This window comes from Dendropsophus ebraccatus, chromosome 1 (genome assembly GCF_027789765.1).
Source record: "Dendropsophus ebraccatus isolate aDenEbr1 chromosome 1, aDenEbr1.pat, whole genome shotgun sequence".
NCBI lineage: Eukaryota > Metazoa > Chordata > Amphibia > Anura > Hylidae > Dendropsophus > Dendropsophus ebraccatus.
Genome location: NC_091454.1, coordinates 196,028,496 through 196,043,533, shown reverse-complemented (window position 1 = coordinate 196,043,533; position 15,038 = coordinate 196,028,496). Strand labels below are relative to the sequence as shown.

The window sequence follows — 15,038 nt, the reverse complement described above, 5'->3', positions numbered from 1 at the left end:
ATAAAAAAAGGGGGGGGGGGGCTGAGTGCATTTTTTGGGGAAAAACAGCACCACCCTTGACCTCTGGTTGCGAGGAGAGGTGCTGTTTTTGGAAGAAGGTAATCATGTTTCTCTAAGCCTGGACAACCCCTTTAAAGGGAACCTGGGACAGAACCCACACAACAGACCGGTCCCGCCGCGGAGAAGTCGCCACCTGCAGGTTGTTGGGTTCTGCCCTGGGTGCCAGGTTCCCTTTAAATCCTTTTTAAATTTCCCATTGAAATGAATGGGGCTTGGATTTAAGATGGACTTTGAAAATTAAGTGAAACTATGGCAGGAAACAACTTACTGTAAAGATCGGACTCGTCCAGAATCTCCGATTTGATGATTTCCTCTATGACGTCCTCCAGAGTGACCAGCCCCATCACTTCATAGAATGGGTCTCCTTCTCCTTCACTGTTCACCTTCTGCACAATGGCCAAGTGTGACTTTCCTAAGGGAATAAAAACAGAATGGTATATGTCATACAAGCAACAGACCTACGAGAATACCCTGTCTCACCACAGCCGCCGTGTAAACACGGACCACCCAAGTCCTACAAGTGACCGCAGACCATAGCCCACATCTACTCAGTGGATGGCACAAACCGCCACATACAGCTATGTAAAACATCTCGCAATATACAGTTACGAAAAATAAATACACAGATAATTACAATGACAATTGTGTAATATTCCCAGCTACCCATGAATACAATGGGTGCAGTGTATATGGGATAAGCCAGGCTATCAGTGCCAAGCAGGTAATTACACAATGAGGGGTAATCACCCGGCTGGCACATCTCCGCAGCGCCCTTCATCAGGATCCAGGGAGACGCGACTTTTGGACCTAGAAGGATAGGTAGGGGGTGGATGTGTGTGCACAAGGCCAATCTGCTGCATCAGACTAAACACGTCTTATTACTGCAGATCCCAGCAATCTGTTACTTCTTGCCTTTCTGTAAGTCTTGTATAATCTTCAGGGCTGACAGATGTTAGGATGAGTTATAGTGACCCAGAATAAGAATCACTGATTGTCATTTAAGGATGCGATGGCATATACCACTTCATTCCGTATGTCCACACTCATCGTACGGCTGTAAGCACCATAGAGGTGGCCCAAGCTTTAGACTCTTAAAAAAGGCTATTCCCATCCTAACTAAAATAGTTATACTTGTAGGGCGCGTTATGTTTGCAAATACATACAGTCATTTAGCAAACTTGTCTCCGTCTGATATGCTGCTCTTTCCCTTCCACTGATGACAGCTTGTTTTCTAGGTGGCCGACCACCACTCTGCTCTAAAAGCAAAAGGTCTGGCTGATATAGATAGAATATAAATATATTTATTACACATGCGCACATACTCTCCCAATCTCTCTACACATCTATATACACACCAACCAGACCACTGCTTTTACAGAAGAGTGGTGGCTGATAACCTAGACCAGCGTTTCCCAACCGGAGTGCCGCGGGATCCCGGTGGGAAATGTGCACTGTCTCGCGCAGCTTCTCGGGATGCACAGATCGCTTTAATGTTCCGCCTGCACAGTGAATGGGCTAAACATTAAAGCGAGCAGAATGCAGGACCAGGACCTGTCAGCGTCCTCCTCCTGCATTCCCTCCAGTAGGCTGCCGGCACTTCATAACAGCAGCCTATGGGACGCCGGGACGTGACCTCTCCGGCAGGCATGATGAAGTGACGTCATCACGCCTGCTGGAGTTCCCGTCCCTGCGGCTCGCAAGATGGAGCCAGAAGAGGGGCACCTCTGGGGGCATTATTAGTTCATGGGGGGCACCTCTGGGGGCATTATTAGTTCATGGGGGGCACCTCTGGGGGCATTATTAGTTCATGGGGGGCACCTCTGGGGGCATTATTAGTTCATGGGGGGCACCTCTGGGGGCATTATTAGTTCATGGGGGGCACCTCTGGGGGCAACCTCTGGGGGCATTATTAGCTCACGGGGGCACAGCAGGGGCATTATTACCTCATGGGGGCCACCTCTGGGGGCATTATTAGCTCATGGGGGCCACCTCTGGGGGCATTATTAGTTCATAGGGGGAACCTCTGGGGGCATTATTAGCTCATAGGGGAACCTCTGGGGGCATTATTAGTTCATGGGGGCCACCTCTGGTGGCATTATTAGTTCATGGGGGCACAGCGGGGGATCCTACATACAGGGGGCATCCCACATTCCTACTTGCTTTACTGCACATAACACCAAACAGCGCAGTTACTTTGGGAGCCTACAGGGGGGAGAAAGGAAAGGAAATGCTAGAAATGTGCGGAGCCTAAATTGTTTGTCTCGCAGGTTCTGAAAAGATGAAACGTATCTGGAAGGACTCATCATGGAGGTCTGGACTGGATGGAGAGGAAAAGGGAAAGTGACTCCTCAGATCAAAGGAGAAGTCACCTGTGAGTCACTGTATGACGGTTTTCTTATTTTGTAGAACATTATTTAGTAGGGGTGCCCCGAGGAAAAAAAATTTTCCAAGGGGTGCCCCGAGGTGGAAAAGGTTGGGAAGCACTGACCTATATTTTGCAGGGACAGTGGGCAGAGCAACATAATAAAAAATGGGGACACATTGAGACATCGGTAAGTGATTCTCTGGCCTGGTATGATTAGTATTCCTCTACAAAACAATACTTAAAGGGGTTGGCTATCTTCCAGCAGTACAGATGTGATTGCTCTCACTCAAAGCATATCATAGAACTGTATGAATCAGCAGCGCTGGACCCCCCTACCATCTAATATTCATCATCTACCCTGCTGACTGTTGTAATTTCCTAGAGAACAGTGGTAAAGGGGCCTGAGGGCCAAATCACCAACTAATATAAAGTCTTCTAAAACTTCAGAAAGTTTACTGTAACTGGGTGTACTCTTTAATAGAAAAATATGGGAAGAAAATAATCTCTATCTTTTCCAATAAATCACTAAATAAAGGCTATGAACACCTTTGCACCAATTTTCTTTTATTGTCCATTTGCTTCCTGAATGTTAAGTTGAGCAACGTCATGACTGAAACCTTCCCACTAGTTGCTGCTGTAGAGTCTGTGCAGCTCCTTCCCATAGCCGACTATGCTGCTGCTCTCATCTCTTCAGCCCTAGTGCACTCCTCTCTCCCTTCTTTCAGTGTTAGAGATAACAGAGGAGAGGAGTAAGAGGATGTAGTAAATAGAGGGAAAAGGACCCATGGGTTGCAGAGACAACATCAGAGAGGAGAGGCCTCACACATTCCACAGCAGCATGTCAGCATATTTGCATAGGGGAGCGGAGATCCCACTGAAGCTGTACTAGATGGTGGTAGTATAGAGAGCTAGTAAAGAGTAATATCCTAGGGGTGACACATCTCACATGCAACATGTAATAATCCCATGAAAACTACAATACCCATCATGCCTAGACAGCTAAACCTTTGGAATTGTAGTTAGGCAACACTTGTAGGGCTGAAGGTTCCCCATCCCTGATCTAGATACACATTGGGGGAAATTTAACAAACTGGTGTAAAGTCGCATTGTCTTAGTTGCCCCTAGCAACCAATCAGATTCCACTTTTCATACCTGACAGATTCTTTGAAAAATAAAAGGTGGAATCTGATTGGTTGCTAGGGGCAACTAAGACAATTCTAATTTACACCACTTTGATAAATCTACCCCCATTGTCTTCATTGCAGACTCCTACCCTTCTTGAACTCCTCCAGCACAGCGTCCAGCTTGGTGTCACTGAACACAAAGTGAACGGGGTGACTGTAGAACCGTGTGATGGTGCTCAGGGGGGTGCAGTCGTCCGGATCCACAAAGGCCAAATCCTTGACGTACAGGATGTCCACGATGTTGGATCGCTCGTTCTCGTACACGGGGATACGGGTGTAGCCGCTCTCCATAATACTGGACATGGTGTTAAAGTCTAAGATGGCATCGTTGCGCAGCATAAAGCAGTCCTCCACCTTGGTCATCACATCCTCCACCGTTTTGGTTCGCAGCTCTAGAGCCCCCTGGATGATGTTCATCTCTTCCCGGACCAGACCACTATAGGGTTCTGTAACCTGCAAACAGAGGGAAGACATTTGGATTAAACTTTATTGCTGTTATCTGTTATGCTCATCCTGAGCCACCTGATTCATTTATTAAAAGGTGTTATCCAGCTCTACAAAAACCATGGCCACGTTTCCCCCTCTCTTGTCTCCAGGTGTTGTTTGCAATAGGGCTCCATTTACTTCAATGGAACTGAGTTTGAAACCCCTCCCAATCTGGAGACAAGAGAGGGGGAAAAGTGACCATGTCTTTGTAGCACTGGATATCCCCATTTAACCAGCTATTAAGAGCAGGGAAGAGGATCTTCAGCCCTCCAGTTGTTGCGAAACTACAATTCCCATCATGCCTGGACAGCCAAAGCTAAAGCTTTGGCTGTCCAGACATGATGGGAATTGTAGTTTTGCAGCAGCTGAAGGGCCGCAGGTTCCCTATCCCTGACTTAGAGCATTGTGTGTGCTTGGGTGCACTTATATAGAAATGGCCCATACACCGGATGTTGGCATCACCTTACACGTTAATCCTTTACTACAATGAAGGGCAGATTCCTGCATAACTCCTATGCCAGGTGCATCACTTATGTCGCCCAGAGATGGCACATACCTCCAGTAATACCATCAGTCACATCCAGGGAAGCCGCTATGCAGGCAGGCATGTCCGCTATGTTCCGCCATACTACGCAGGGCTTATCAAAAAGTTTTTTATAGCAAGTTTTGCTTCTATCAGTCATCACAATACAAAGGGCAGAGCGATAACCACGCAAAGAGCAGATAACAGAGGATGGCGTCTCTACCTACGGGACGACCGCCGCCTAAGAGGAAGCCGCTGGGAGCTAAGAATATCCAAAACTAATAGGATGATGACTAAATTCCAATGGCCATGCCAAAGTTATTATGGGCTTATACTGGTGTATCATCATGTTAATCAGCAAGATGTGCCACAGTTAAAAGAGCTCAGTTCCACTTAAGCGAATGGAGATGAATTGTAATATCACACACAACCTGAAGACAGGGGTGGGGCTGTTTTTTGGAAGAAAGCAGCAATGCTTTGCTAAACCTGCATAACCCCTTTAGCCGACACTATGGAATATTGTTCCCTGATGAAACTCCATATTCCTGGTGCAGCTGAGAAAATAAAAGCTAGGCTCTGATTGGTTGTCAGGTCTGAGCATACAGAGGAGTCACTGTAGTCGCCCCTGAATCACCTCACAAACTGCTGACATCATCATGAGGTAAATTCATCTATTGGAGAAGGTCACTTTTCCTTTTATGAAATATTCTGTAACTACAAAGAAAACTGACGGGCGTGCCGCAAACCAGACTGATGATGTCATCAAATTTATAGGGATTTTTCAGAGCTTAAAAAAAAAAAAAAAAAATCCCTATATATTTCACTATACTATGTTAATATAATGTAAGTACCATATTAACACCAGCTGAAGGATGGAGCTTAAAAACTTCTAGCATTTCATAGAGAGAGAGACATATAAAGTTGTGGTGCCTGCCAATCTCTATAGACAGAGCTGGGAGAGAACACGCTTCTTCCAACTATGTTCACACATATAGGAAATCTACGGGCCTGTAAGAGTGGGGAGAAGAAGCGTTTGGCTGTCCTCTTCTCCCCTCTCAACCTAACAATCAATAAATCATGCCAAAGTAAGTCCAGTCATGATGGGAATTGTAGTTTTGCAACAGCTGGAGAGCCGAAGGTTCCCCATCCCTGGTCTAAATCCTGAAAAACTCCCAGAGGCCACCGCTCTACAGCATGTGATAAGTCACACAAGCGTGTTCACTTTACAATGCAGTGTGATATCGCCTCTAATGCGTCACAGCGTTTTATGTGTGTGCCATGTCACATGCAGATGGTTACCGCTAATGTACTATATGTATATACTGTAATCTCACAAACTAGACGGCACTTGTAGCCCCGGCCTTAGGGAGACCGCCAATACTGATACCCTCAGTTACCAAATATATATCCAGGAAAAGAGACATCACTAGGCTGTACTCTCCGCCATACAAGAGACCTATAGATGGTCCTCTGCACCAATCAGAAGTGAGGAATAAGCTCACACACACACAGCGAGCGCTCTCTCTCTCTATATCACAATCTGATATCTGAGGGAGCGGACAGACCCCCCCAGCTGAGGATACACAAGGGGCTGTCTCCCATCTGAGCCTATTGTTTACCTTTATAATATACGGCACCTTTCATAGGTATTGTTGTGCAAATTATCGTTATATTCTTCCAATTTAAACGATAATCGTTCAGTGTAAATGCAGGCAACGATCAAACGGTCAACGAGAAATCGTTCATTTAGTGTTCACTAATCAATCAGTGTAAGGGTCCATTTACACAGAAAGATTACCTGACAGATACCGTAACTAACGACTATCGTTCTGTGTAATATGGTGAACGATGGTGATCGCTCTATCTAATAGGAGCCTTATAGTCCAACATCCACATTCAGACCTGGCTAAGCAGTCACGTTTTCAGCAGAGATTGGGCACTGACGTTCACATGCCTGATCTGTTGGGAGGAGAGGTGAGCTCCCTATATCCCCCATAGTGGTGGGTTCTGATGACTTTTCTAGTTTGTATGGTCCCTAAACTCACCTCACAATAGAGACCCGGCTACACCCCACAACACTACTTATGGTGCGTTTACACAGACAGATTTTTTTAAGACAAAGCCAGGAATGGATTTAAAAAAAAAAAAAAAAAAAAGGAGGAGAAATCTCAGTCTTTCCTTTATGACCTGTTCTCTGTTTATAGTCTGTTCCTGGCTTTGGCTTCAAAGATCTGTCAGAAATCTGCCTGTGTAAACACACCATTAGGGTCCTATCGGACAAAGCAATTTTTCGTTTCCACTAACAAACAATTATATGAACAATCGTAATTACAAACGAATGAGGTTTACATACACCGAAAGGTTTGTGAATGATTAGCAAATGATTAACGATGATTTTATGGTCAGATGCAATCATTGATTCAGAAACAAATATTCGTTAGTGGTTTGATCGTTGGCGGCATATACACGAAACGATTTTATGCCTGATAATCTTTCCGTGTAATAGCACCCTAGGCTCGCATACAGCGAGAGCTCTCTGACCGCACCGCACACGCTCCAGATCATGATCTGACAGATCTTACACAGACAGATTTTTAAAGCCAAAGAATAACTATAAAACAGGTCATAAAGGAAAGACTAAGGCTGCATTCCCACGTTCCGTGATCCTGACGGATCACGGACGTGGAATGCATGTACCGGAACCCCCCGCGCCCGGACAGCATCTGTAATTAGATGGTGGGAGCGGGGGAGACTGTATTCATAAGCGCCGCACTGTAATGAATCAGTGCTTATGAATACAGTCTCCCCCGCTCCCACCATCTAATTACAGATGCTGTCCAGGCGCGGGGGGACTCCGGTACATGCATTCCACGTCCGTGATCTGTTAGGATCACGGAACGTGGGAATGCAGCCTAAGATTTCTCCTCTTCTCTCTCTGCGTAAGCGTTCCATAAGGGAGCAGACAGATCCCCAGCTGAGGATACACAAGGGGCTGTTTGCTGTCTGAGTCTGTTGTTTACCTGGGAGATAAGCGCCTTTCTAATAGTAACATCCACATTCGGCTTAGCAGTCATGTTTTCAGCAGAGAGTAAAGCCCCTATTACACGGGGCGACCGGAGGAGCAAATGAGCGCTGTCAGCGCCCGTTTGCTCCTCGTTCCCCGCTCGCTGCAGGTGCTACTACACGTGGAGGCAGCGAACGGGCAAGTGCCGGAGGGGCCACAGGGAGCTGCTTGAGTGATCGCTAGATTGTCCAGACAGCTCATAGAGGATAGTGGCGGTCTACTGCCGCTGCTCCTATTTCGCAGAGAGACGGCAGCAGATCGCTTCTATCACAGTCGCTTGGTTTTCAACATGTTGAAAGACAAATGACAGGAACGATCAGCCAATATCGTCCATGTCGGATGATTGTTGCCTTCTATTGCACGGGACGATTATCAGCCAACAATCGTTCTGTGTAATAGGGCCTTGAAGGTCCTTTTAAACAGAGAGAATTATATGACACATTTTTGAAGCCAAAGCCAGGAATGGGACTAAAAAAAGAGGAGAAATCTCAGTCTTTACTTTATAACCTGTTCATAGTCTGTTCCTGGCTTTGGCTTTAAAAATCTGCCAGATATCAGTGTGTGTAATAGGAAAGCTTTTAGGGCCTTATTACAAGGGACGATTTCAGGTCATTCACAAAAGAAAACAAAAAATTGCTTTGCCTAAAAGAAGCCTAAAGCTGCTAGCAAAGATTGGGCAGTGACGTTCACATGCCTGATCTGTTGGGAGGAGTAGAGGTCCCTATATCCTCCATAGTGATGACTCTGTATGGTTCCTAAATTCACTGACAATAGAAAGACCCGGCTCCCCCCCCCCCCCACCTAGCACTACCGTCCCTGTCCAACGTCCACTGGTGAAGCCTTATCACAGCCCCAGAGATTATTACACTCCAGCTGATAACACTCCTTTCAATTAACTTTATGCAGAATAAACACTTAGGGGAGATTTATCAAAGGGTGTAAAATTTACACTGGTGCAAACTGCTCACAGCAACCAATCACAGCTCAGTTCTCAGCTCTGGGAACATGATAGAGGAGCTGTGATTGGTTGCTGGTCCTAGTTTGCACCAGTCTAAATTTTACACCCCATGTCTCCAACCAGTATCCCTCCAGCCGCTGCGAAACTACAACTCTCAGCATGCCCTGAGAGCACCATACTATAAGCAGAAGGGTTAGCAGGGCATGCTGGGAGTTGTAGTCCCAACAACAGAGGCTGAAGTCCGCAAATGTAATGAGAAGTTCATCAGGGCATGCTGGGAGTTGTAGTTTCACAACTAAAGGCCCTATTACACAGGACGATTATCGTGTGAAAAATCGCTATATCATTCCAATTTAAACGATAATCGTTTAAGGGCTGCAGGGACATCATTACCGCTTACTTGCTAAACTGGTATACATTACCTATGCCGGGTTCAGGGCTCCTCCTGCTCTTCTCCTCCCCGGGTCCTGCGCGCTGCAGCTACAGAGCGGTCTGTCTTAGCCAACAGGCCACTCAGCCAATCACTGGCCGTGGCGGTCCCGGCCTGTGATTGGCGGAGCGGCCGCCAGCTAAGACAGACCGCTCTGTAGCTGCAGCGAGCGGGACCCTGGAAAAAGAGGAGCAGGAGGAGCCCTGAACCATGGATAGGTAATGTATTCTTTTGCAAATCGTTAGCCGCCGGCCGCGCACCGCTATTACACGTAGCGGTGCGCGGTCGGTGCCCAACAATTATAGGTCCGAACCTATATCAACGATCAACCGATGACAACCATCATCAGCCGATCGTTGTGTTTATTACACGGTGCGGGATGATTATCGTTCCGTGTAATAAAACCCTAAGGGCCCTATTCCACCGGACGATTATTGTTCAGATTATCGTTAAATCGTTCGAATCTAAACTATAATCGTTCGTTTGAATAGCAGTTAACGACCAAACGAGAAATCGTTGATCGTTTAATAAGACCTGGACCTATTTTTATCGTTGCTCGTTCGCAAATCGTTCGCATCGAATAAGAAGTCGTTCGGAGTAGCGACGAACGCAATAACGACGACAAGTCGACCGCAGGAACGATCATAAGTAACGAATATCTTTCCATGTAAATGGGCGAACGATTTCAGGTCTTTCATAATAACGGATCGTTTATCGTTAACGATTATGCAAACGATAATCGTCCGGTGGAATAGGGCCCTTACACTACATATATCGTTCAGGTATCGCTCGCTAAAATAAAAAAAAATTGTTTAGTGATTGTTAACAAGCGGTGGTTGGAGCGAGTTTATGAACAATAACCGGTCCGTGGAATAGGGCCTTAAGACTAGAGAACACCTAGGTCTGATATAAATCTGACTGCTAGCAAAGCATGCTGGGAGTTGTAATTCCACAACAGTATGGTGATTTCTAACTATTGTGAGACTATAAGTCCCAGCATGCCTTGACAGCCACTCGCTGAGAGTTGCATTACAACGGTCTCTCTAGCAGGCATAGGGAGCCTACAGCTGCTGCAAAACCACAACTCCCAGCATTCCCTAAGGGGTTAAAAACTATTGCAATAACAATTTTTCTTGCAAATTTTCTAACGATTTATTTGTCTAAACGCTGATTGTTATAAAAACCAAATCGGCGCTTCAGAATCGTTAAATGATCAACGGATCGTTGACTATAACCGCTTAGTGGAAACTGTGCAAACGAGCGAACGACAAAGGTGAAATCGTTATATTGTCATTCAAAATTGTTTTGCAGCGTGTCGAAAAAAATCGTTGGTCTTCGAAAGATGATTCGCTAATCGTTTCGTAAAATTAGAAATCTTTCAGTCGTTCGTAAAAAGATAAAAAAAAAAAAAAAGTTGGTGCGTCGTATGGTCATGATCACCCCGGCGAATGTTTTAAACGACCATATGACAACCGCAAAATAATCGTTATATATTGTTCATGCTATGTGTTATCGTTCGCTAAAAAAAAAATCGTTTAGTGATAGTTAACGAGCAAGTTTATGAACGATAACCGTTCCGTGGAATAGGGCCTTAAGACAGAGCACCTAGGTCCGATATAAAGCTGACGGCTAGCAAAGCATGCTGGGAGTTGTGGTTCCACAACAGTACGGTGATTTCTAACTATTATGAGACTACAAGTCCCAGCATGCCTTGACAGCCACTCGCTAATAAGGGCCCTACTCCACCGGACGATTATCGTTCAGATTATCGTTAAAACGATAACCTAACGATAATCTAAACGATAACCATTCGGTTGAAATGCAGTTAACGATTAACGACCGAACGAGAAATCGTTGATCGCTTTATAAGGGCCCTTTTCCACCGGACAATTATCGTTTGCATAATCGTTAACTATTAACGATCTCAAACGACCGCTATTGTGAAAGACCTGAAAACGTTCACTCATTTCCATGGAACGATAATCGTTACTTATGATCGTATTTACGCCCTTGCAGCATCATACATTACCTGTCCAGGCTTCTTCTCCGCGCTGTCTTCATCCCCAGTCCCGCGCGCTCTATCTTCAGAATGGCCGGTCAGCTGACAAGCCACACTCAGCCAATCACAGGCTGCGGCGGTCCCGGCCTGTGATTGGCTGAGCGCTCTGTCAGCTGACCGGCCATTCTGAAGATAGAGCGCGCGGGACTGGGGATGAAGACAGCGCGGAGAAGAAGCCTGGACAGGTAACGTATGATGCTGCTGCTGCTTGTCAAATCGTCGGTCACCCGCCGCGCACCGCTATTCAACCGTAGCGATGAGTGGTGGGGGAACGATGATTTTAGGTCTGGCCCTAAATGAACGATAAGCCGATGACACGATCATCGGCTGATCGTTCTCTCTATTTCACCGAACGATAATCGTCCGAATCGGGCCGATTATCGTTACTGTGAAATAGGGCCCTTATTCAATGCGAACGATTTGCGAACGAGCAACGATAAAAATAGGTGCAGGTCTTATGAAGCGATCAACGATTTCTCGTCCGGCCGTTAATTAACGATTATTGAATAGATTCGAAACAATTTAACGATAATCTGAACGATAATCGTCCGGTGGAATAGGGCCCTAAGAAGTCGTTTGCAGTAGATACGAACGCAATAGCGAAGAAAATACGATCATAAGTAACGATTATCGTTCCATGGAAATGAGTGAACGTTTTCAGGTCTTTCGCAATAGCGGTCGTTTGAGATCGGTAATCGTTAATAGTCTGGTGGAATAGGGCCCTAAGAGTTGCATTACAGCACAGTCTCTCTAGCAGGCATAGGGAGCCTACAGCTGCTGCAAAACTACAACTCCCAGCATGCCTGGGCAGCCGAAGGCTGCCCAGGCATGCTGGGAGTTGTAGTTTTGCAGCAACTTAGTTCGCTGTTGAGAGAGCAGAGCTGGAGAACTACAAGTCCCAGCAGCAGCCGGTGTCCTGATCTTACCTTGAGCATCTCGAGCAGCTTCTCCCGGTTGTACACGGTGCCGATCTCCTGGCCCAGGGCGCAGTCCAGCAGGCGGCTGACCGGGTAGGCCAGGGGGAAGGTGAGGACCATGAAGATGCGGGTGAGCCAGAGCGTGTTGGCGCCCACAGCCAGGCCGTGCCGGGAGCACAGGGCCTGGGGCACGATCTCGCCCAGCACCACGATGCCCATGGTGGAGGCGGCCACAGCCCAGAGGCCGGAGCCGATCAGCTCGTCCAGCAGGGCGGTCAGGGTGGTGTTGACCAGCACGTTCCCGAGCAGCAGCGAGCACAGCAGGTAGTTGCCCTGGCGGCGCACCGGCTCGATCTTGGCCGCGTACCTCCTCTCCCGCTCGGAGCCGCAGCGCTGCACCACCCGCAGCTCCATCGGGTCCAGAGCCATCAGCCCCAGGTTGAGGCCGCTGAAGATGCCGGACAGGGCGAGCAGCACGGCGATGATGATGGCCTGCAGCCACACGGGCAGGAACGGCTTGTGCTCCTCCAGCACCCGCAGCCGCCCGTCCGGTCCCGGGTGCAGAGTCCACGGCAAGCCGGGGCCCCGGCGGGTGCAGAGCAGGTAGAGCCGGGAGCTCTCGCTCTTCCGCAGCGGCAGCACCTCCAGGCGGAGCAGGGCCGCCGTGCCCTCGGCCTCGCCGCTCACATTGAAGCCGCCCCGCACCAGGTCCCGGGTGTCCTGCAGGCAGCTCTGGTTGTCCCGCGCTGACCCGGCAGACGTCTCGGTGAAGGCGATAAGGTGGTCGCTATCGGGCCGCAGCGAGAGTCCGTAGAAGCGGAGCTGGAGCCGGCTGCCCTCCGTCACCTCCAGCTCCCCGGCCGCTGACAGCTCCGAGTGACGGTCACAGCCCTCCAGCCTGAAGCCCACGATCAGCGGCAGCTCCTGGGCCGGGGAAGAGCCGTTCTGTAAGGCGAACAGCGCCGGCACGAAGGAGAACGTCAGCAAGCCGGCTATAGAGACAGCCAGGCCGGCCATAGCGCGAGTGACTCTCCGGGAAACACTGCCGGGTGTGCGACATTCTAACCACGCCCCGAGCTGGTATAAACCACACCCCGCTCTGGTAGTAGCCAATGAGGCGCGCCTTCATCTGCATATACCACACCCCTTATTAGTCTAAGCTCCCACCCACTAACCATCTTACGAGTCTGGTACTCCTAACCACGCCCCCTCAAGGCGTGGTCGAGTTGTTTACAGCTGGGACACGCCCCTTAGTGTTTGACAGCGCGGCCCCAGTGTAAGTGACTGAGCGGCCTGCAACCCTGCGCTGTCCTGCCGGGAGAGATAGGGGGGACGGAGGGACAGCACGGCTGCCCTACCCAGGGCCATTATTATTATTATTATTATGTAAATTTATTTATTTTTATTCTATTATTTATTATATTATTTTACCCCTTCGGGACCGGGCTAATTTTTGTTTTTGCGTTTTCATTTTTTCTCCTTGTGCTTAAAAGCCCATAGCACTTGCATTTTTCCACCTAGAGACCCACATGAGCCCTTATTTTTTGCGTCACTAATTGTACTTTGCAATGACAGGCTGATATTTTGCATAAAGTACACTGGAAAACCAGAAAAAAATTCAAAGTGTGGTAAAATTGAACAAAAAAACGCATTTCTTTTATTTGGGGTTATTTGTACGCAATTCACCCTGGGGTAAAACTGAAAAAATGTTCCTCAAGTCGTTACGATTACAACGATATGTAACATGTATAACTTATATTGTATCTGATGGCCTGTAAAAAATTCAAACCATTGTTAACAAATATACGTTCCTTAAAATCGCTCCATTCCCAGGCTTATAGCGCTTTTATCCTTTGGTCTATGGGGCTGTGTGAGGTGTCATTTTTGCGCCATGATCTGTACTTTCTATCAGTACCTTGTTTGCATATATGAGACTTTTTGATCACTTTTTATTACAATTTTTCTGGACTTGATGTGACAAAAAATGCGCAATTTTGCACTTTGGTGGGTTTTTGCACTTAAACCGTTTACCATGCGAGATCAGGAATGTGATAATTTAATAGTTTGGGCGATTACGCAGGGGGCGATATTAAATATGTTTATTTCTTTATTTAGTTTTATTTATAAAATGGGAAAAGGGTGATTCAGGGAGGGTTTTTTTTAATAATAAAAACACTTTTTTTTTTTACTTTACACTGTAACTTTGAGTCCCTCTGGGGGACTTTCAGTATTACTGCTCTGATCTCCCATAGAGATCACTGCAGTATACTTTATACACAATGATCAATTAGATCATTGCTGTATTAGTCTGGTCTGCAGCAGACCAGACACATCGATTGCCGAACCGGGATCAGCGTCAGTGCGACGGGGAGCCTTGGCTCAGTAAGAAGAAGGGATCTCGTCTCCGCGATCACATCGTGGGAGACACCAGGGATAGGTGGAAATCATATATTTAATTGCAGTTGTCAGTTTTGACAGCTGCATTTAAATGTATAATTAGCAGGCGTGGCGATCGGACCGTGCCTGCTAATAGCCGCGGTCCCAGGCTACACATAGCACCCAAGATCGCGGCGGTTCAGAGCAGGGTCGCAGCGTGTACATCTACTGAATGGGACTAGACATCAATAAAGTGAAGTTAGTTTGGCCCCTAGTTCAGGGGCCCTATTCACTTTAATGGACCCAGCATAGTCCACTAGTGACTAGATTTGGTTTAGTCCCCAAATGTAATCTTTTTTGTGTGGCTCCGCCATGGCATCAGTAAGGAAAACAAGATGTGAGTCTTGTGCGTCTGAGCATTTTTTTTTTTTATCAACATTTATGTTAATTTTGTCTTAGAGCCAGATAGAAGGGTTCTATTGGGAATGAATGCGGGGTCAGAGTGTATGGCGGACTTATAATATCTGGCAGTCGGCAGGGCCAGGGGGTAAACTGATTACAAGTACAGACTTACTTTCCCCCATGCCCGTGGTGAGTGGTGGGACCAGCTGCAGGA

At 47.2% G+C, this 15,038-nt stretch overlaps 1 protein-coding gene across 1 annotated transcript in view; it reads right to left on the bottom strand.

The window, feature by feature from the left end:
• The window catches only part of CNNM4 (cyclin and CBS domain divalent metal cation transport mediator 4), a 38,098-nt gene extending 25,026 nt beyond the window's left edge, over nucleotides 1-13,072 (bottom strand). The window contains exons 1-3 of the mRNA XM_069943560.1: nucleotides 12,056-13,072; nucleotides 3,699-4,062; nucleotides 329-472 (exon numbers count right to left, since the gene is read on the bottom strand). Of these exons, the coding sequence (XP_069799661.1) occupies nucleotides 329-472; nucleotides 3,699-4,062; nucleotides 12,056-13,063 (1,516 nt within the window). The 5' untranslated portion in view covers nucleotides 13,064-13,072. The remainder of the gene's footprint in view (nucleotides 1-328; nucleotides 473-3,698; nucleotides 4,063-12,055) is intronic.
• Nucleotides 13,073-15,038: the final 1,966 nt, after the last annotated feature.